The sequence below is a fragment of the Plenodomus lingam genome (assembly GCF_022343315.1).
Source record: "Plenodomus lingam strain CAN1 chromosome Unknown contig_14, whole genome shotgun sequence".
Taxonomy (NCBI): Eukaryota; Fungi; Ascomycota; class Dothideomycetes; order Pleosporales; family Leptosphaeriaceae; genus Plenodomus; species Plenodomus lingam.
The window spans coordinates 729,840-750,727 of NW_027093932.1; the positions used below are offsets into that span (position 1 = coordinate 729,840).

General features: G+C 52.2%; 11 protein-coding genes across 11 annotated transcripts; 8 read left to right on the plus strand and 3 right to left on the minus strand.

Moving 5' to 3' along the window:
- The first annotated feature begins 105 nt into the window (after positions 1–105).
- On the plus strand, positions 106–2,032 carry GAL7 (galactose-1-phosphate uridyl transferase). The gene is made up of 4 exons (XM_003834174.2): positions 106–434; positions 496–547; positions 612–1,389; positions 1,443–2,032. Exons 1-4 carry the CDS (start codon positions 334–336, stop codon positions 1,733–1,735), a joined length of 1,224 nt encoding a protein of 407 aa, XP_003834222.1. The 5' UTR covers positions 106–333; the 3' UTR covers positions 1,736–2,032.
- A 460-nt stretch (positions 2,033–2,492) lies between these two features.
- Positions 2,493–3,116, plus strand: IAQ61_002331 (uncharacterized protein; the record flags this gene model as incomplete). The annotated part of the gene is made up of 2 exons (XM_003834175.1): positions 2,493–2,558; positions 2,742–3,116. The coding sequence occupies 2 exons, from the start codon at positions 2,493–2,495 to the stop codon at positions 3,114–3,116; spliced, it is 441 nt and encodes a 146-aa protein (XP_003834223.1).
- Positions 3,117–3,611: 495 nt separating this feature from the next.
- RPS11A (40S ribosomal protein uS17) lies at positions 3,612–4,308 on the minus strand (the record flags this gene model as incomplete). The annotated part of the gene is made up of 4 exons (XM_003834176.1): positions 3,612–3,838; positions 3,938–4,142; positions 4,205–4,235; positions 4,292–4,308. The coding sequence occupies 4 exons, from the start codon at positions 4,306–4,308 to the stop codon at positions 3,612–3,614; spliced, it is 480 nt and encodes a 159-aa protein (XP_003834224.1).
- Positions 4,309–4,489: 181 nt separating this feature from the next.
- IAQ61_002333 (uncharacterized protein) lies at positions 4,490–5,823 on the plus strand. Its single transcript, XM_003834177.2, has 2 exons — positions 4,490–4,743; positions 4,799–5,823. The coding sequence occupies exons 1-2, from the start codon at positions 4,579–4,581 to the stop codon at positions 5,657–5,659; spliced, it is 1,026 nt and encodes a 341-aa protein (XP_003834225.1). The 5' UTR covers positions 4,490–4,578; the 3' UTR covers positions 5,660–5,823.
- Positions 5,824–6,080: 257 nt separating this feature from the next.
- On the plus strand, positions 6,081–7,907 carry IAQ61_002334 (uncharacterized protein; the record flags this gene model as incomplete). The annotated part of the gene is made up of 1 exon (XM_003834178.2): positions 6,081–7,907. One exon carries the CDS (start codon positions 6,081–6,083, stop codon positions 7,905–7,907), a length of 1,827 nt encoding a protein of 608 aa, XP_003834226.1.
- Positions 7,908–8,896: 989 nt separating this feature from the next.
- On the plus strand, positions 8,897–9,220 carry IAQ61_002335 (uncharacterized protein; the record flags this gene model as incomplete). The annotated part of the gene is made up of 2 exons (XM_003834179.1): positions 8,897–8,917; positions 9,032–9,220. The coding sequence occupies 2 exons, from the start codon at positions 8,897–8,899 to the stop codon at positions 9,218–9,220; spliced, it is 210 nt and encodes a 69-aa protein (XP_003834227.1).
- Positions 9,221–9,610: 390 nt separating this feature from the next.
- IAQ61_002336 (uncharacterized protein) lies at positions 9,611–10,936 on the plus strand (the record flags this gene model as incomplete). Its single annotated transcript, XM_003834180.2, has 1 exon — positions 9,611–10,936. One exon carries the CDS (start codon positions 9,611–9,613, stop codon positions 10,934–10,936), a length of 1,326 nt encoding a protein of 441 aa, XP_003834228.2.
- Positions 10,937–11,503: 567 nt separating this feature from the next.
- On the minus strand, positions 11,504–12,175 carry IAQ61_002337 (uncharacterized protein; the record flags this gene model as incomplete). Its single annotated transcript, XM_066095509.1, has 4 exons — positions 11,504–11,698; positions 11,813–11,935; positions 11,961–12,072; positions 12,126–12,175. Coding segments are annotated over 4 exons (480 nt in total), but the record flags the coding sequence as incomplete, so codon positions are not given.
- Positions 12,176–14,096: 1,921 nt separating this feature from the next.
- IAQ61_002338 (uncharacterized protein) lies at positions 14,097–16,099 on the plus strand (the record flags this gene model as incomplete). Its single annotated transcript, XM_066095510.1, has 2 exons — positions 14,097–14,208; positions 14,274–16,099. The coding sequence occupies 2 exons, from the start codon at positions 14,097–14,099 to the stop codon at positions 16,097–16,099; spliced, it is 1,938 nt and encodes a 645-aa protein (XP_065954346.1).
- Positions 16,100–16,981: 882 nt separating this feature from the next.
- IAQ61_002339 (uncharacterized protein) lies at positions 16,982–19,532 on the minus strand (the record flags this gene model as incomplete). The annotated part of the gene is made up of 3 exons (XM_003834183.2): positions 16,982–19,001; positions 19,053–19,311; positions 19,361–19,532. The coding sequence occupies 3 exons, from the start codon at positions 19,530–19,532 to the stop codon at positions 16,982–16,984; spliced, it is 2,451 nt and encodes an 816-aa protein (XP_003834231.2).
- Positions 19,533–20,206: 674 nt separating this feature from the next.
- On the plus strand, positions 20,207–20,683 carry IAQ61_002340 (uncharacterized protein; the record flags this gene model as incomplete). Its single annotated transcript, XM_003834184.1, has 1 exon — positions 20,207–20,683. One exon carries the CDS (start codon positions 20,207–20,209, stop codon positions 20,681–20,683), a length of 477 nt encoding a protein of 158 aa, XP_003834232.1.
- Positions 20,684–20,888: the final 205 nt, after the last annotated feature.

Sequence of the window (20,888 nt, forward strand, 5' to 3'; positions counted from 1 at the left end):
ACGGAGCGCGGGATAATTCTCCAATCGGTAGCTACTCTACTATCGTGGACAGTAGGTGAGGCTCTGTGGCCTCTTCGCAAGCTTCCGTCGTTGTTGACACAGGGTGCGGTACCAAAGGCGGTTAGTGTTCCGCTGCCAGGGAAAGCTTAACATGCCAGCCGGGGCAGGGGTGCGTTCAATCTGCGCGCTCATTGACACTCTCTAGCTCTCTGCATATTTCCCGTACTCTCTTGTCGGCTGGGCAAAAGACGTGTGTCTGCGCGCTATATATTAAACCCACTGCAACACCTCTCTCCCCCCCGTGCAGGACGTTGAGGAACAATTTTGCGCATCATGGCCGACCCCGTATTGAACGACATCTCGCACAGGCGCTTCAACCTACTACGCGGCAGTTGGATATTAGTTTCTCCGCATCGTACAAAGCGGCCATGGCAGTAAGCAGGAAAACGAGACTCTGCGCCGCAGTCGTTTCGAATACTGACTGTATCCATCCAGAGGCTCCCAGGAATCGCCAACCAAGACTACGCTGCCAGAGTACGATGAAAAGGTAAGCGAAGCCCCCACTATGTGGTAAGCATCGACATGCACAGAGAGGTACTAACCTTTTCCAGTGCTATCTATGCCCTGGCAACACTCGAGCAAATGGAGAGCACAATCCCAAGTTCGAAGACACCTATGTCTTTGTCAATGACTACAGCGCCGTCATGGAAGAGCAGCAGGAGTATCGCCCCGACAGCAAAGACGGATCTCTGGCTTCTCGACTACTCCGTGCTGAAGCCGTGACGGGAAAGTGCTACGTCATCTGCTTCTCACCCTCCCACAACCTCACGCTGGCCGACATGACGCCCAGCCAGATTCTTCCAGTCGTCGAAACCTGGACGAACATCTACGCCACACATCTGGACCCGAAATCGCCATTGGCTAAACTTGCCGCTGCGATGCAGCTACCCCAGCTCTCTCAGGGCCCTCTATCTGCCCCAAACGCCCAATATCGGTATATGCAGATCTTTGAGAACAAGGGCACAGCCATGGGCTGCTCGAACCCGCATCCTCACGGACAGGTCTGGACTACTACTTCGCTCCCAGAAGAGCCAGCCATGGAGTTGGTGCAACTAAGCAAGTACCGGAGAGAACACAACGGCTGCCACATGCTGGTCGATTACGCGCAACTCGAGTCTCAAGAGAAGATTCGCACCGTCTTCGAGAACGAGAGCTTCTGGGCCGGTATTCCATACTGGGCAGTCTGGCCCTTTGAGGTGATGATTGTATCTAGGCAACACAAGCGATCCCTAGTCGACTTTACCAAAACCGAGCGTGCACAATTAGCCGAGTGCATAGCAGAAGTCACTAGGCGATACGACAACCTCTTTGAAACGCAATTTCCCTACAGTAAGTGGCCTAAAAATGCGAGCTCTCCAAGTCAATTACTGATCACTCCACAGGCATGGGTATCCATCAAGCTCCCCTTCAAGGAACAGCAGATGAGCTCGAATCCAGCCATTTCCATATTCACTTTTACCCACCCCTACTTCGAAGCGCCACGATCCGTAAATTCCAGGTCGGTTATGAGATGCTCGCTGAACCACAGCGTGACATCACCCCTGAGCAGGCTGCCGAGCGCCTGCGAGCGTGCGGCGGTGAACTCTACCGCAAGAAGCTCGAAGCTTCACCAACCAACGGTGTCAATGGTGTGAATGGAGTCAACGGTACCAATGGTATCAATGGCCACCATTGAACATGACATCCTCTCAGCGAATCTTGCCTTCGTGTTCCTTTCTAGTTCTGACGGACAAGACGTCTATATTCTTGGATTTTGCCTAGCTGCGTGTACATGGCAGTTGACACTTGACATGCACCGTATCCGGCGGCCTCACTCCAAGGATACAAGTGGATAGTGACGTTTTTTACGACTGTGCTGCAATGTTGGTAATATATTTGCATTTGGCGGCGTAAAGTGGCGTTCAGCGATTTCATCGCAGTAGTATATAGCTGTGTATTCTTACTTTTGCAACGACGACGATTACAATTCTGATTCTGATAGCATTATTCTTCCCAACTATGAATGTGAGAAGCTTTTCATGATTAGCCCTCCTCAAGATCTTACACCTACCTTTAGGCTGCCTGCTTGCCAAGGCTCTGATGAACCCAAAGCCTCATCCATGGATCCCGCTCAAGCTACAACGACTACACCAGGGTCCGGCAGACTACAACCAGCATACACGCATGGTCAAAACCAGCCAAGTTAAAAAAAACACTCTCAAACCACGAATAAAAACACACTCCCTCGATTTCAAATCAGAACGACCTACATACGTAAAATCAACCACATCGTTACTCGCACAGACCCCCCCGGTTCCCCATCCCTGGAAAAGTCCTGGACCCTCCAAAGTCCAACAAGGCTGAACAAGCCGCAAAAACACAACAACGGCACGCGCCATTGAACCTCTGCGCTCACAACACTCACGCTCGTTCCTCAACGTGAAAAAATCACAATGGCATCGGCATTCCCTTCGTACCTCCCTCAAGCCGAGGGACTCTTGCCAAAATGGCTCCTATTTGTAAGTGTTCTCTACTTTCTCAGCTGTACGTTTGCTGGGTAGGAAATGCACAGCAACGTGCGCCGACGTCAACGCCCCTTTTCTTCTCACCATACCTTCAAAAAAAAACCTCGAACACCTAAAACTCCCCCAATAGAAGAAGAGAACAAACTAACACCCCTTCCTTTCTCCCCCCCCCAATAGGTCGCCCTAATCTCCACCGCCAACTCCCTACAAGCCTACACAACCCTAACCTTCACCTCACGCGTCTACAACCCCACGCCCATCGACCCGCCCCCCACCACGCCCAAACACGTCACCGCGTTATCCTCGCGCACCTTTGGCACCTGGACGCTGCTGACGTCGCTTGTGCGCCTGTACGCGGCCTACCACATCAACGAGCCGGCCATGTATCAGTTGGCCATGTGGACGTATGGGGTTGCCTGGCTGCACTTTATGAGTGAGTGGTTAGTGTTTGGGACGACAAGGTGGGGGAGGCCGTTGGCGGGGCCTGTGTTGGTGGCGAATGGGAGTTTGATTTGGATGCTGCTGCAGTGGGGGTGGTATGTTAAGGCTTAGGTCTAGGGGTTAATGTAAAGGGAGGGGGGCGGCTGGGGATAATAGGGGATCCTGGGAGGGGCATACTGATGTAGTATATATCCACGATGACAGGTGTTTTGATGGAGTACATTGGAATCAGGGCTGTTGTGCCGTTCGACATTTACTGATTGATAGCGAGTCTTACGATCGAATTGCAAACGCAGCTCTAAATGTCACCATCGTTGTTGTCAAGATCTTGTGTACATTGCAATGCCATTGATCAGGTTCCTCTCGCGAGATGACTCCACGCATCACAAGCATCAAAGCAGTATTGGACTTTTGACCTGCCTCGGTGGCTGTCTGGCCTTCCGAGGGCTTTCATTGATCATAGTTGGAGAAACATACATGGCCCATTGGACTCCATTTCCTCAACCCAGATGCAGAGTTTTGACGACCATATCGACAACCATCATGCCCCGACACGCTTCTTCCCTTGCCTTATCATGAACCCGTTACTCCTTCCCCTTTGTGCGTTTAAAACTTGGAGAACTGCTTGGCGGCCTTTCCACTACGGGGGAGGACACGGAGAACGTTGAAACGGACGGTCTTGGAGAGGGGCCTGCACTGGCCAACAACGACCTGGTCACCGGGCTCGGCACGGAAAGCGGGGGAAACGTGTGCGGCAAGGTTCTTGTGGCGCTTCTCGTAACGGGAGTACTTGGGAATGAAGTGGAGGTACTCGCGGCGGATGATCAAGGTGCCTGTGAATTATTGTAAGCCCCTACTGCCATGCCAGATTTCCGCGTCCCCTCATTCCTCGCTGTGCGCGAAAAGCTGGGACACGACGGGAAAAAACGTACGGTGCATCTTGGTGGACATGACAGTTCCGGTAAGGATACGGCCACGGATGGAGACCATGCCGGTGAATGGGCACTTCTTGTCGATGTAGGTGCCCTCAATGGCTGTCTTGGGCGTACGGAAGCCCAGACCGACATCCTTATACCATCTCCTACTGCGGGTGTTCTTGCGGGGTCCGCCGACCTTGTGGTTCAGGAAGATGTGAGGCTATTGCGTCGCATTAGCATCGTCATTCTCTAGCATGTCGCGGTGTACTGGGCTGGCAGTACCTGCTTCTGGTAAGCGCGCTCGGACTGGACGCTGTTTCGCAGTCAGTTTCTGTTATTTGGGCGATATAGCGATGCGCAGGAACATACGTCAATTCGGTAGCCATGGTTGCGGTCTGTTGTTGTCGGTCGTCTGTTCAGAATTGCATTGAGGTCGGTCAGTTTCAGTGGGCGCTTTTCGCTTGAGTGCGCGCTAGCCGAACAAGGAACCTACACTCTTGGCGCGCGGCGCGAGTGGACGTACAAACACCGACATGATGCTAGTGGAGCCCTGAGGCCTCGGCAGGACATTTTTCCTCCCCAAGAACGTTCTTTCGCAAGGTGGTGGATTCTGGTTCACATTACCTAAGGTAGCTGGTGAGGCCATTTCATTCACTATGGGAAACATTCTCGAGTCAATCGGTGTGCGCATTGATGCCGACAACACGTTCGTTCAGGCTGCGGTGTATGGCCTTCTGGTGATTGGCATTGCTTCATTCGCAGCACCCATCATCAGCACGATTCGCGTCCTGCTGAGTTTGTTTGTCCTGCCAGGCAAATCCGTGAGTTAATGTCAAGACATCGTTCATCCCATATTGAAATGCTAACATATGCTAGCTCAGCACGTTCGGGCCTCGCGGTACCTATGCTCTGATCACCGGTGCCTCTGATGGCATTGGCAAGGAGTTTGCCCTTTCACTCGCCGCAAAGGGCTACAACTTGATTCTCGTCTCGCGAACCCAGTCGAAGCTCGACAGCTTATCCTCTGAAATTTCCGCCAAATATGGTCCAAAGATCACGGTCAAGACGCTGGCTATGGACTTTGCGCAGAACAAGGACTCCGACTACCATAACTTGAAGAAGCTCATTGAGGGGCTCGACATCAGCATCCTCATCAACAATGTGGGATTGAGTCACAGCATCCCAGTACCATTCGTCGAGACGCCCAAGCAGGAAATGAACGACATTATTATCATCAACTGCATGGCGACACTGCGCGTTACACACATTGTCACACCTGGTATGGTCTCGCGGAAGCGTGGTCTTATTTTGACCATGGCTTCCTTTGGCGGCTTCTTTCCTACGCCTCTCCTCGCAACATACTCTGGCAGCAAGGCCTTCCTTCAGCAGTGGTCAACCTCGCTTGGTTCCGAACTCGAACCGCACGGTATTACTGTCCAATGTGTACAATCTCACCTAATCACCACCGCCATGTCAAAGATCCGCAAAACCTCTGTCCTCGTGCCCAACCCAAAACAATTCGTTCGCGCAACACTTAGCAAGATTGGTAGGAGTGGTGGCGCACAGAACGTGGCCTTTACATGCACGCCATACTGGAGTCACGGTCTTATGCAGTGGTTCCTCTCCCGCTTTTTGGGCGAGAGGTCGCCCATTGTTGTTAAAGTGAATAGGGGTATGCACGAGAGCATTCGCAAGCGTGCGCTCAGGAAGCAGGAACGTGATGCGAAGAAGCAGTAGTTGTGAACCCGACTGAACTAGGTGGCAAAGAGTTGACGCGTCACCTACCTAGTTCATCATAAGGAGTTTGTAAATGTGGACATCAAACCGATTAAATCTGGTAATAGTGGGGATTAGCGTCACAGAAATATAATGCTCACAGAGTTTCTATTACCTTGAATTTTGTGGTTGAGTTTTGAGTAGTCAAGAGCCAATGCTTTCGGTCCTGTTGGAGACCATGCTTGCTAATGTTGCGGGATCATCCCAAAATAGCGTGCTGTCAATCTACCGCTGATTCATGCCCCTGACTAAGGTTCAGCCGCATACGATATACCCCTGTCTGCCAATGTGTCCACCGCTGTCTCAAGTCTTTCATATTCATCAACATGTCTGACTTCTGGTCGTCCTATCATCGCTTTTGTGATTTCCTTCAGAGCGGAAGATGAGAGGTTCTATGCAGTATGAACGTATTAATGGCAAAGCGGGTCCCAACATTTCGGATGACGCGGATGAAGAGGCCCAGTGCATGCTAAGAGAAGAGCTGGATTTCGAAGAGTCACTACCAAGGAGTACTTCATCAAACAAACGACGAGGAATCTTTGGGCTTTTACAAGGGCGGGATCCAGCTCGTCCATTCAGCATCCGTCCGGTCTTTCCGAAGCTGCAGGAAGCTCCATCCAGATACCTCGATTCTTTAGCGGTCAGCAAAAAAGTCTTACTTGCAGTAGTCCTCTTCGCCTGGTTTGTCCTGTTCGCCTGGTTTCTGAGCTCGAAGCTTCCAGTACAAGACGGTATCGGTAACCCTGTAATCAACCTGGATTGCCTCGATACACTCTGGCGGCGAAAGAATGAGTGCGGTGTCGATGGAGTAGATTGCCACCCCTTCAGCAATCACACCTTTGCCTTCCGCTGTCCAGCTAAATGTGGCGATGAAATGCTGTTAAATCCACATGTGGTTGGACCACAAGAGTATAACTATCGCCCACTCGTCGTTGGAACAGACACGTATCGCGGAGACAGCGTTGTGTGCGCTTCTGCGATCCATGCTGGCGTTATCAAAGATGGTGTAGGAGGCTGTGGGCGTATCATGTTGACCGGGGACTATTCACTCTTCGCAAGTTCCAAAAGTCATGGTATTGAGTCGATATCTTTCGACTCCTATTTCCCACTTTCATTCACTGTTACCTCAGATGAGAATTTCCACTGCAGTCCAGACCCACGTTCTGCACTTCTCCCCATCTCCCTCTTCTTCACGGCTTTGCTTGCAGTCTTTTCAAGTTCACCGAAAATCCTCTTCCCAATCTTCGTCATCATATTCGCACACGTCAGTTTTGTATCTGACCCGCCGACGGCATCGTACCGGAACACCACCGTCCTCCCGGACCACATTTCCATGTTCGCAAAGCGCCTCCTTCCAGCAATGTTCGTCACAGTAGTGATGTACACAGTCACCATCAAACGTACACTTACGGGGATAACTGCACACTTCGAGAAGGCAATCTTATGGCTAGGAGGTTTCTGGATCGGCGCACTTGAAAACTACACCTTCGAATGGATACCCATCTCGCGCCTCACCGCACACGACCTGGAGCAACAGCCTGGTGCAAAACTCGCCCTTGGAATCATCATCGTCATCCTCTTCGCCATCGTTCTGGGTCAGATATACTGTTTTTGGATCGAAGCGCGTTTAGCACGCCACCTTGCCCTGTACGGCCTTTTCATCCTCGCAATTCTAATCTGCTTGATGATCCCCGGGCTCAACCTACGCATTCATCACTACATTCTAGCCCTGCTTTTTCTCCCAGGGACGAGCCTGCAGACGCGTCCGTCGTTGCTATACCAGGGCATATTACTCGGCCTCTTCATCAACGGTGTTGCGCGCTGGGATTTTGCTTCCGTCCTGGAAACCTCGGAGGCACTGCGAAATGATGGGCGGTTCAATTCTGTGGTTCCACATATGTTGGACCCGGTTATTACAGCCGTTTCGGGAGAAACTACGGCGTCGTTCATGTGGGAGGAGCAGCCTGCTGGTGTCGATGGGATCAGCATGCTTGTGAACGATGTTGAACGCAGTCGTATTTTCTTCAATGAGCATAGAGAAGGTGTAGGTGATCGGTTTGAGTGGAAGAGACCGGCGGATATGGACTTGAATGAGTACTTCAGATTCGCCTATATGCAAAGTGGGACGACGCTGGACTACTCGATTCCTGGGACGCTGTTTAGGAATGGGACGTATGTGGCTGGGGATCTGAGTTCGGCTGATGAATGAGGCGATGAGATGGGCACATGCGTCACGCAAAGTTGGCAACCACAATGGCGTTATGCGTATATGTTTTTCTGAGCTTAGGTCTGCACTCACCATGCATCCTATACCTCAATCGCTCAGAATCCCCGCCATCGTCTCTTGGTCCAATCATCAAGGAACATCATGGCCCTGACGATACACCATTGTCATTGCTTGGCCGTCTCAACAACCTAATTTGTATAGATATGCTGAGACAATTTGTTACACCAATATACGCTGAGGTGTGCCGTTCTATATCCAAGCATCTACATAGTAAATAACAACAATTGCACTGATATCATTTATCACACACTATGACGATGTAGGGATACGAGTTCAATAATTCCATCTAACCAAACCCTGTAACTAAAAACCAAACAACGAAGTCAACGTAAACCCCCAATACCCTTTAAACCCCATAGAGGAACTTGCGACATCGCAGTGATTGGAATACGAGATCTTGGCAAGGGGTTCTTTCATTGACTCGCGTACGCAATGCCACGCGTCGATCTCGTTGTTGACCTTCACTCCTATACTCCATGCGGCCACGGGTCCGGACCTCTGAATTGCCTTGGGATATAGAATTGTGTGTGTTGAGGTCCATGTACGTGCATGTAATTCACTTGGAATACCCATGTCCGCTGCGCGTTCAAGGGGCGAATCTCCTCGATCTCCCGACGAGATAGACGTCGAAGAGAGAGAGCAAGAAGGTCTTTGTTTACTTGGACTACTGTGTTGGCTAGTAGAACGAATACATCTGCGGCGGTGGTTGAGAAGCTCGTCAGGAGGGATTGAGAGAGTTGCACCTCGAGGTTGGGAAGAGCCCTATCTTGAGAAAATCTGTTGGTCTTTGAGTGTAGACACACTGTGTGAGACTGATAACATGCACTGTCTTGTATATATCATCGTTCACAGTCTCCATAAAATCACTGGGCCTTGATTCTTTGCATCTAATCGTGCTGAGCTTTTCTTTGATGCCTGTGCTCGCAATTACCGTAAGCCCTGGCTACCTGCGACAGGAAGCAATTTCTTTAATTGAAAACAAACAGTCATTCCATAACATGAACTCATAATCTGAATGATTCTCTTGACCTGAGACGTTGGGCTAGGTGGCATCATGGTGGTGTGGCTGCGGCTTTCCTGTCGTCGCGAAACTCCGTCTGGTGTGGAGCTGGAGCCTCGGCCGAGCCAAAACACCGACTTCTGACGTGCGCCACGCCAAGGTCGGCTCTGCAATATCGCTATACCTCTGGAATCCTTGGACAGAAAATGCCGCGTTAGCAGATTGTACAAGGTAGGGCAAAAGTTTATAGTTAACTCCGCGAACAACGGACGAGCTGGATGATGCTCTCACGGGATATGCAAAGAATCCATGATGGTCTTTTGGTTCTGGGTGCAGGTAGGTAGATGACGTACGAACTTCCTGACCTCACACTGTCATGCCTGGATAGAAGCAATGTAATTCCAATCATGGAAGAATCAGGCGACGCCGAGTTGAGCTTCGGACTTCGCTCTATTGTATGAGTCGAGTTGCATTAGCTATGTGTTACTATCCTCCCTATACATATGGACAACGTGAGTCGTTTTCACTGATGCGTACATACACATGAACTTGACTACGCATCACTGCATTATAATTAAACAACATAAACTACAAACAAATCGTTCCAAGACTCCTATCAGCTCCAATGAATTCCTTTCGAGGACCCTTTGTGGGTAACGGCAGCTCATCTGACGATGAGCCAACAATTGCCATGAAGCGAACGCGCACCCAGCAGCCAAATGTCTCGGTAATCGCTATGCTCAAAGCTCTCATACCAGCAGCCCTGCTGATACTCGTCGTCTTCTGGATCAACGCAGCTCACATATACGGCCTCTTCAGGAACCAAGGAGCCCATGTCAAAGGAGCTCGAGTCGCGCTGGCGGACTTTGATGGCGGCGACTTTGGCCACACGCTTCGAACAGCAGCAGCGATGAATAGCGGAAAATACGGATTTCCGACCTATGTCAGCATCGACACCGTAGACTCCGATCCGGAAAACATCAGGCGCGAGGTCTTTGAAGGCAAGTACTGGGCGGCTATTGTTGTTCAGCCTGGGGCCTCGGCGCGCTTTGAGGATGCACTGAATGGCACTGCAACATCCTATGACGCTCGCGATGTTTACACATACTATACTTTGTCAGCAAGATATTACTCCTTGTACGTTCCAGGCATACAATCTACGACAGCCACAATAGCATCGACAGCAGCTACACTGTTCAGCCAAGAGGTCGTCGCAGAACGCATAGCCACCGGCACCTTCGCAAACACCACAGCCGCCGCAAGTGCTCTCGCTCAGCCCGTACAAGCAGTCAGTCGCAGTGCAGCATCGCAGGACTACGCCGACCTGGACACCAAGATCTTCATCAACACCCTAGGTGCAATCCTGCCCATATTGATGCAATTCTTCTTCATCATGGCTTGGAATGGAATTTGCAATGGCATGCACTTGTACGCCGGCTACACGTTAAAGAGACACATCATCTCCCGCCTCTTCTGGAGCATAACGTTTCCTTGTCTCAGCAGCCTCTGCGTCACAGGATGGACCCTTGCCTTGCGCGGCCGATACCACATCAACGCCCGAATCTTTTTTGCTTACTGGACCGTCACGTGGGTCTACAGCATGATATCCTTTGACATCCTGGACATCATCACCGGCTTCCTACCCATGCCTTTCGTCCCCTTTCTCATGATCAGTTGGGCCATTTTCAATGTGGCTGCTGCCCTGGGGTCGCCGACCCTGCTCCATGATTGGTATCGTGTGAATTACTTCTTTCCGAGCTTGCATTGGTTTCAGACTTTTGTTACGATTATTACAGAGGGCGCTGTCAATAGGCTGCATTATACACTGCCTGTTCTCGCGGTGTGGCTGGTCGTCATGAAGGCATTGAGTCCGCTCGCAACGAAGCATCGGGTTCGGAAGGCGAAGGTAGCATTTCGCCATCTTAATGAGAGGAATGCGCTACCGGTATAGGCACCACGCTAGGTTGTGTTGCTGGCATCTCTTTCCTGGTTTGCTTTTCATCTGTAACGTTTAGCGTAGCATCATGATGTTAGATCATTAATCCAATGTCAACTCGTCCAGCCGTCTGTGGAGAAGCAAATATGTGTGGTTTCCTGGGGAAAGGATGGATTATTGTCGTCGTTGATTCACGGCATTGCGTTGTGGGTGGTGGTACAGTACCCGCGATGTGAAGTGCCGCTTGACGAACGTGGTGCACTTTGTAACAGGTAGATGATGGTAGGTGCTTTGTAGGTAACACATCTTCACCCTGGTCGCCCATGTAGCGCGTGGGTAGGTGTTAGTCTGTGCCTGAGTAATTTTCCGACACCTTTAATTCACCTTGTATAAGCCGTAGAAATGCTATTAGTCAACTGCATGCTCAACCTCCTACCTTAGTTTGAGAGTGATATACTTTGAAACTCAAAAGACTTTTGTGATCTCACAGACCTACTAGCACCCAGCTAGACACAATCTGTAGGTACAGTAGGTAGGTATTAGTGTCGTCTCTAGCCCTGGGCCAAGCCCCCAGGACAAACATCGTCCCTGGAGATCCGGGGGAGCAACTTCGGCCAGTAATCTCGCCTCGAGCAGCTGCGGCAAGAAAGAAACAACGGTCGGTCTCTCGGGGGTAAAGTTTGCGGCAAGGCGTGCTCTTAGGTGATGATGAGCAGCGCGAGCTGAATCATGCCGTTGCATGTGTGCCAGGCCATTTCGCCGAGCCGTTCGCTGGCACTGGTACCGGTACATACCTATCAGCGGCCATGAGTATGTCCCCGTGGAGGGCTAGCAGACAATAGTTTGCGGAAGCAATTAGGCGCAAGGAAGTGACTGGTCTGACATGCGCACGTTGAAAATGAGTCGTGCGCGGAGGGGCCGGATGCTTGTTGTGTGTGAATCGCTATGGGGGTTTTGTGAGGGGGAGGTGCCGGTAGGGGGATGTTGTGAATCTGTGATCGTTTGCTGGCTGACCTACAACTACAGTAAGAGTACCTACCGTACCTAGAGTTGGGCACTGGCATGGGTAACCTGACTGGGGGCGCTTTTGTGGGTCGCTGCAGCCTTTCAAGGGGGCGGAGGATCGCACATGGATGACATGAGGGTGGAGTCTGGGGACACGTGATGGATGCGATTTGCTGATTATCTGATGATGGAAACGTACTTGTACTGTACGTTAGGATCGTGCACACCATATGGATCTCGTTCTCGTCGAGCTGCCATTCTTCCATTTCAACGGTTATTGATTAGCATACATAGACAACAGCGAAACGCGTTGGCTGGAGACTCTTATCTTGGACTACTGCATTTACCCATATTGAACTCCTTCCCGTTCTGGCGTCCGCCCGTCTCCTTACATGATCTCTTACACTAGTTTGAATGTGCGTATAGTGCGCGAGTCGGTGATACCATGGGCCTTGCCGGCTGCGCAGTTGGCAGTACACTCGAGCGATGACGGCTTCCCCAGGGGCGAGACAGTGTAGGTACCGGTACCATGCGCTTTGTTGCCCCAAAAGGCGGCTGGGCACTCGTTTGAGTACCTACCTTTGTCGTGTTAGATGCGCCTTGCTGAGCCTTAGAAGATGGACATGTATTGGGGAACGTGCTTCTGCTGTCAGCACCGCATTCTGCCCGCCACCGTCTCACGTCTCCCGTAGCGGGGCGTGGAAGTGGTGTTCTGGACGCTCCGTTCGGAGATCTCCAGAGAGCGAGGGGGCCTCCACCAGTTCATCATCAATATGACAGTCCGGAGGCCGCGCACTAGGAATTCGGTAGTCAAGCTTGGGGGGTTTACCTAGAGAACAGAGCCATAAAGTACAGTATATGGAGACTGTCCAGGTATCCAGGTTCATATCATGAGCGCCGATGTTCGGCGGACGGAGGAGAGGTACCACTTGAGTTAGATCCCAACAGAGATATCACTCGCACCATGACAGTTTGAGGATCACTGCAACGGTGCATCACTCAGGTACCTACCACCTACTAGTACAGTACCTACATACAACCTACCGCCCGCTGCATGCATGCCCCTTACAGGGAGGGACGGGCGTGCAGACTTGGGAGGCTGCTGATGTGGTGTTTGCTGCGCTGCGATAGGTGTAGATACGGCCTTCGTACCTACACAGACACGCACACCACACTCACAGTCTGTGCCAACACTTTCGCTTTGCCTGGCCACCTACACTGATCCACTCTGGGGCAATCACTTGGGTCCAGGTGGAAGCCGTACATGATGCCGATGGGAGCAAGGGCTGTTAGGTAGAGCGCCAACGGTGTTTACAGGAACAACTTCTTCTTCTTCTTCTTCTTCTTCTTCTTCTTCTTCTTCTTCTCGCGCCCTGCCACTGTCGTCATCTTCGTAACAGGAAGAAAGTCGAGCTGCAAAAGGCTGGCTGGCTGGCGGGCGGGCGGGCTTCAAAACCTTGCCACCGTCTCCGTCGTCGTTTGTTCGATCGTCCATCCAACATTCTCAAACACGCTACAGGTTGGCTGTCTGTGGACAACCTCAGCCTTGCCCCAGCTTTGAGTCCAGACCAGGGATGTAGCCATGTCGATGCTGCGCTCGAGCGCCCCTGCGAACTCGGCCTTCGTTTAGCTTCTTCCACACGCCTTCCATGGGCCTTCCAGAAGAGTGCCTTTTCCGTGTCCCCCCCGCGGCTCATGCAATCTGGGATTGAGGTGTTGTGAGGGTTGGGTGGTCCCACTGCACTTGCGAACTTGACCTGCCTACCCTACCCGTAACTATAACACACACACCCACACACACACACCCACACACACACACACACACACACCCACACACACACACACACACACACACACACACCCACACCCACACACACCCCGTCCCGCCAACAGCAGCTGATGCCTGCTCGGACACACGTTCATCCACTCCCTGGCCCCTCCCAACTGTCTCGCGACACCTCCAAACCCCAAACCCTACTCTCTATACCGGCACTCTCTTCTCCACCTTCTTTTGCTTTGCCTTGCCCTGCTCTCCAGTCGCTCGTTTACCGTACCGGCCCTGTCTTCGCCTTCTCGCATGACGCTTTCCTTCGGCATGTTGACCTTGACCGAAGGCTGCCCATCACGCCATTCTTGCTAGTCCAACTGGGTGCAATACCACGCCGCAGATATGGAGGACCACGTCGATATCCCAGACGAGTCGATGCAACACATTGAGGCTTTGCTGGCAAGGCATCCGCCTCATCTGATCCAACGCATGTTCTCTCAGGCACTCGAATCACGTACGTTGTCGCGCCAGGAGAAAAATACTAAAATTCAATTCAATGTGTCATGCTCACACACCCAGGCCGTAATTCAACTGCTTCCTCTTTCATGTCCACAAGTACCGCCAGTTCCACCGCAACATCGTCTTCTGGCTCATCATGGAGATCTCGTCTTTCCATAGGATCCACATTCTCATCATCAACAGGAAACAGCGATGCGGCGCCTTCGAGTGCTTCGTCCATGTCTTCGCGCTCCCGGACGAGGCGAACAGAGCCTCGTTCGTTCCCAGCTCGACTTGATCCTACCCGGCCGGTACCGGCCCCCTCCTCGGAACTCAGCAGTCCGGTGGAGATGAAAGTGGAGCCAAGCTTTACGCCGACCGACGACATCAGTGTTGCATCACCAATTTTGTTTCCAGACGACAAGTCGCAAAGCCAATCTGGCGAGCCCTACATGTTTTGCACATATTGTGCCGAATCAAAATTGCAAAAGACGTTCAAGGCCAAATCCGACTGGAAGAAGCATGAGATGAGGATGCACGAGACGGGAGAGGACTGGCAATGTGTAGTGCTTGGCTGTAGTCGCATCTTTGACCGCCAAAAGGACTTCATCAAGCATCATCAGCGCTACCACTCGGGACGACCTTTGCCATCTCTGACCGACATTGGTATCACTTTGCTCCCGAGAAGAGTGTTTGGCTGCGGGTTCGACAAGTGCAAGGAGGTTAGCATTGGATGGGATGAACGATGCGACCACGTGGCAAAGCACATGAAGAATGGCGCAACCTATGACCAGTGGAAGTATTCAAATGTCATCAGGAACTTGATCCGACAAGAAGCATTGCATGATACCTGGAAAGAGCTGATTGGCTGCTTGGATGAGAGGTTGCGCGAAAGCCGTTCCCAGATCAGTTGGTGTCCTGATAATTCACGGATTCTACGACAGAAGCTGCAATGCTGCGATTTACGGCCGAGTCGAGAGGAAGTACTCATCACTGCATTGAGCCTACGCTCCGACATTCCCCTGGATCCCGTCCATCAACAACTGCCACCTGGATTCGTCACCCCGAGCCGGGATTCCGTACCAAACGTCGACAAACTCTCTCGCGAGCAACGCATGCATGTGTTGATTGGAAACTCCAATATTGAGATTACACGGACGCGCCTCGCTGCCATCAACGCTGCTCTGCTACGAGTCAGTAGCAATCTTCCGCAGCTACCAGACTACGAATGTGAATCTTCCTCGTTTGCAGAACCACAGTCACCAGCAGGCGATGAAACGAATTGTCGGATCAGTTACATGGACGTTGATCCTGGAGATTACCTCCATGTAGCTCAGCCGGCCATTCCGGAAATACCGCTGGTTTCGCATCAGCCTGCCATGCATGTGCCGCACGCACACTCTGCCGTGTTGGATAATACGCCACAATCTTACGTTCAAAGCAACGACTTTGCCGATCCGGCCAAAACTTCGGCCAATCCCATTGGATCCTTTTACCCCAGTTACTTCGACGCAGCCCCCCAGTTCGAGGACTCGCAATACTACGATCGTCAAGTCTTTGACCGTCCGTCGTCGTTTGGCCAGATGATTTCGAAACCACTGTCGAAGATTGGAAACCGATTGGGCAACTCTAGAAGCAACTCTACCAACTCGAGACCGTCCTCTCATCTCAGCCACGAGATGGGCCCCGAGTTTGCGTTGCAGAACCCCGTTGCTGCAATGGGTATGCGGCATCCCCATCAACATCCCCATCAACACATGCAGCAGCAACATCAACATCAGCAAAACCAACACCAACATCAACACCACCACCAACAACAACAACACATACTCTCCCAAACCCCCCAGTCCTACCGCCATTCCACACAAATGCAAGACACTCTCCACCTATACACATCACAAGGCTAAAAACAAGCACATCATCTCGCCACGACCCCCTTTGCGACGCCCTCTACGTTTTTCTCCGTCACGTTCATAGCTCTCTGCATCGCCATCATTTTCATCATCATCTCATCACTCTTTGATTTTCCAGCCACAGCATATAGATCCCCATCTCCCTTGTCTCCTTTTCTCTCGTCTTTGTTTTGTTTTTTTCGTTCCGGCTAGGTTGCGTTTTCGATACCCCGTGCCTTTGTGCACACTACACACGTACGCATCATGCATACATGCACACGCACGCATAGAGATGTAAGATAACGCGGTCGACGTCATGTTTAATCTGCTGGGATTTTTTTTGGGAGGTGGAAGGGGCAGGAGGGCATCGTCGTGCCGCTTCCAGTGAGCGAGTAGGCTTTGCCCTGTAGTTGGTTAGGGGGCGGGACGAGGAGGATTCTCACTATGTGGGAGGGAAATGTAATGACAATTTGGTTTGTTTCCTGAAGTTTTGATGTTTGAGAGTATGGTGAGGTGTGAGGTATTTCTGATTCAGTGTTTTGTGTGATGTTTGTGGGTGATGGGCTTACACTGGTCGAGAGTCGACGGGGAGAATTGCGATTATGAATGTGTGAAATGCCATGATGATGGCGATGACGAACAACTAGAACCCCATCCTTTCTTCCACGCCATACAATTCCTCGTACTCACAATCCACAGCGCTGGATGATAAATCCATCAAAAGCGAAAAACCTAGATGAATCATCAGCCATATCCACCGCACACCGCACACCCACTAAATCCCAGAAGTAGAAAACATCCATGAACTGATGAAAAAATGTCATAACGTCGTATACTCATGACTTCTACTCTCCCCTCTCCAAACCCAGATCTCTCTGAACGCTTCACCTCCCCCACCTACCCAACAACACTAAACCGATCCTGCACCTTCAAATCACGACTACTCAACCCAACCCACACTGTAAACTCTCCCTCGGGGATAACCCACTCCTGACGCACAACATCCCAATAGCTCAGATCCCTGCGCAGCAGCTCAAACGCAACGCTCTGCGTCTCGCCAGGCTCAAGATACACCTTTTCGAAGCCGCGCAACTGGCGCACGGGGGTACCCTCTGGCGCCGAAGCCGGCAAGCCGACGTACAGCTGCGGAACGACGTGGCCGGCCACCGGACCCGTGTTTTCCACGGATACCGAGACGTTGTAGAGGGGTTCCCAGAGGGCCGGGTTGCCGCCTGGTTCGATGGGGCGGGATTCAGGTAGGGAAGGAATGTTTGATTCGAGTGGGGAGGATTGGATATCAGCAATAGAGAAGGTGGTGTAGGAGAGACCGAAGCCGAATTCGTAGCGGACGGAGAGGTTTTGCATGTCAAAGTAGCGGTAGTCGATTTCGAGTTTCTCGTCAAAGTTGCTTTGCCAGTCGTCGAAGCCGGTGGTGTTGATGGCTGTGGTGGGCGGGGCGTTGTAGTCGGAGCTGTTGAGGGCGATGGTGTAGGGGAGGTGGCCCGAGGGATTGACGTGGCCGTAGAGAATGTCAGTTAGTGAGTTTCCGCTCTCTTGGCCGGGGAAGTGGGCGGCGAGGATGGCGGTGACGTTGGGGTGGTCGGCCCAGGACATGGTTTGGATGCCGGCGGCGTGGGTGATGACAACGGTGTTGTTGCAGTACGAGGCTACGGATTCGACGACACCGTCGCCGTCCCAGTCGGCGTTGAGATGGGCGCGGTCAGCGGCCTCTTCGGCCCATACCTTGAGCATCACGAGGCAGACGTCTGGCTGGCGGCGGGGGATGAGGAGGTTGCTGATGTTGGAGCCCGCGATGAGCGTGTTGTTCAGCCAGAACTGAACTATGCCGCCGTCTTCGTGGACGCGGTCTTGAATGGCACGAAGAGGACTGACGAGATAGGAGAGCTGCCCGGTTCCTGAGCCACCGCCTGCAACAATGGTGCCATATTCGTAGTCACCTTGGTTGATAACACTGCTTTGAGTTGGCTCGCTGGCATCGTTTCCGAAGACGGCGACGTTCTTGGGCTTCTTCAGGGGCAAAGCATTGTTTACATTCTTCAGGAGAACACTGCCAGCGGCACCGTGTCTGCGGATGAGCTCGGCATGGTTCCCACGGACGTCGCGGCTGACTTCTCCCGTCAGTTTGAACTCGCGAGTCCACGTGTTGCGGGGGGAGAAGGGGTTCAAATCAGCGGTGCTTGGATCCACGCTGGGGAAATTCTGGTCCTGGCCGAGCTGGAAGTAAGGCGTCATGATGCGGATGACCATGTCGTCGATGCGAGACATGTCGAGACTGCCATTGTTGGCTGCAAGGGTAACGTTTCCACCAAAGAACGATGGAGTACCAAAGTTTAGACCATAGGGACCCAGTCCTCCAGGCATGTTCATGTCCAACCCGGCTTCAATGGCTGCTACACCAGTGTGAGTGGCGCCCCAATCCGACATGACGTAGCCCTGGAAGCCAAGTTCCGTCTTCAAGAGACCGTTCAGGGCCGCCGAGTTCTGGCAGCCGTAGGACCCGTTAATACGCTGGTAAGCGCACATGAAGCTTGCAGCCCTGGCCTTGACAGCGTTTGCAAAAGGCCACATGTAGAGCTCATGCATGGTGCGGTCATCGATGTTGGATGAGACAGCGTTGGAGGTCTTGATGGTAGTCACATTAGGGTCGTAGACGGGGTTGCGCTGCGTCTCCTGCTCGTTGCCGATCCAATGTTTCGCCGTGGCCTGGACACCTGCGTCCTGGTGACCAATGATGGTCTGGAACATGGCAACACCACTGAGGTAAGGATCCGAGCTGAATCCCTCCCAGTTACGGCCTGCGTAGCCAGAACGCCCAAGCGGGCCGGCGACTGGAGTGAGGGCAACGTGTGCGCCCTTTGCCCGGAATTCTTCACCCATTGCGTAACCTCGCTCGTACCTTTGATCATCAGCAAGATTGTCATGGATGATAATTTCAAGTGAGACTTACAAAAGCTGCTTGTCCCACGTAGCACCAGCGGATACACCAGCGGAGAAGACGCTGGCGTAGTCTGCGACACGGATTGCCAGTGGGCCGTCTTGCAGACAGAGTCCACTGAAGCCAAGACGGGGGATCGCAACAATGTTACCAATACAGGGACCAGCTTGTCCAGTGACCATATCCGCCTTCTCTTCGATGGTGAGCTGCGCAGTCCATGCTTTAGCCTTCTCTAGAGCTGCTTCCCAGCCTCCACTACCGGTAGCATGTGCTGTGATCTGTTAGAACACGTTGGCTTCGATGAATATCTGCAGACATACGTGAAGGGTAAACCGGCGGCGACGACCCATATTCAGTCAAGATTGTGGTGTTCAACGGCTGAATATAGGAAAAGGCGTCGTCGGCACGAGCAGCTGCATCATAAGCCTGAGCCTCGACAGTCCTCAGCAGACTCGAGCTCGAAAGCAGGATCGAGAGGATGGCAGCCGCCATGATTCAAGTTGGACTTTGCAAACGCGAACCACGAGAAGCCTTGCGAGATGATTTCATGGTTCTCTTGCAGTCTCTTATATACTTCTGCTAATCACTCCCCGCCTTGCAAGTTCAACTACCTTACCGATGTGAGGTCAGTATCCAGAGGATCTCTAGCGCCATGTGGACTAGGATTCTCTATACACTCCGAAGTTTTGCCATGGTTGTTGCGGAGTAGTGCCCCATGGGAGCGGAGCAATAGGACTTGCGACGTCATCATAAGGAGCGGAGAAGCAATGCCAAGACAAACGTTCAGATCTTGCATACCATTCGCACCCAATTGTCGTGGAGTGCTTGCGTGTACTTCTCCCCCGAGCCTTTCCGACTCATGGACTTTCACGGCGCTGATGGGGAAGTCCATGGTTGAGAGAAATGTCATACCGGTACGGTCACAATTGCTGGGGAATTGGAAGTCATGCCATTGTCGTGAGAGTTCGAACACTTGACAACCACTGAATCAGCCATATCAAACGGGATCGTGATGGACGATATACCACCTTAGCATTCCTCGCTCCCCCAACCCCCAAGCCCTCCACGTCGTCTTCCCCTCCCAACAAATCCATCCGCCACGACTCATATCAGCGGGGAACCCGTCCTCGCCATGACAACGCTACCACAAGCGGCAAGCCAACACCATGGCTCCAAAGCAGTCACACACCGCGTCTCCGATCTCGACTCTTCAGAACCCAGACAAACGTTGTAATCCGTGCAGCCGTCACTTCCACCCGGCACGGTTGATCATCGGCGATTGCCACGAGCCTCGAAGCAACTCGTGGTCGGCAGAGATTTCTACCATCTGCCATGTCGATATAAGCTGGGCCATGGGGAATGATCTTGATGTAGTAAGTACTAGCCCAACAGCGGCTAGGCACGCGCTGTGGATCGGTGCGCCTTCTATTCCCCGGTCAAAGTTTTTTCTCCTTGCGGCCTTCTCTCCACACGAGATGGCAATCCCCACATTGTTTCCGGTGTCCGATGTTTTGCCGGACGATGCAGTGCAGATCAGCTGGGCAATTGTTTGTGACGATCTTGGTGGTTGGGGGAACATCGTGAGTGGGCACTGGCAACAAACCGAGTGGACGCAACAGCCGACGCTCGGCAGAGCTAGATGAGATGGAGTGCGTCAATGGAGTGGAATCGGATCTGGTGTCTTTCCAGGTGGAGAGGTTGAGGTATCGAAGGATTTGCGTGGAGTGTGGTGTGGTGTGGTGTGGTGAATTGCACTCTCTTCCCACTTCCATACTCCCCCTCCAAGCCCTAGAAAACCGATCCTCCGCCTCTCCATTCCAATCATCTCAAAGCCCCTATGTCCATGTT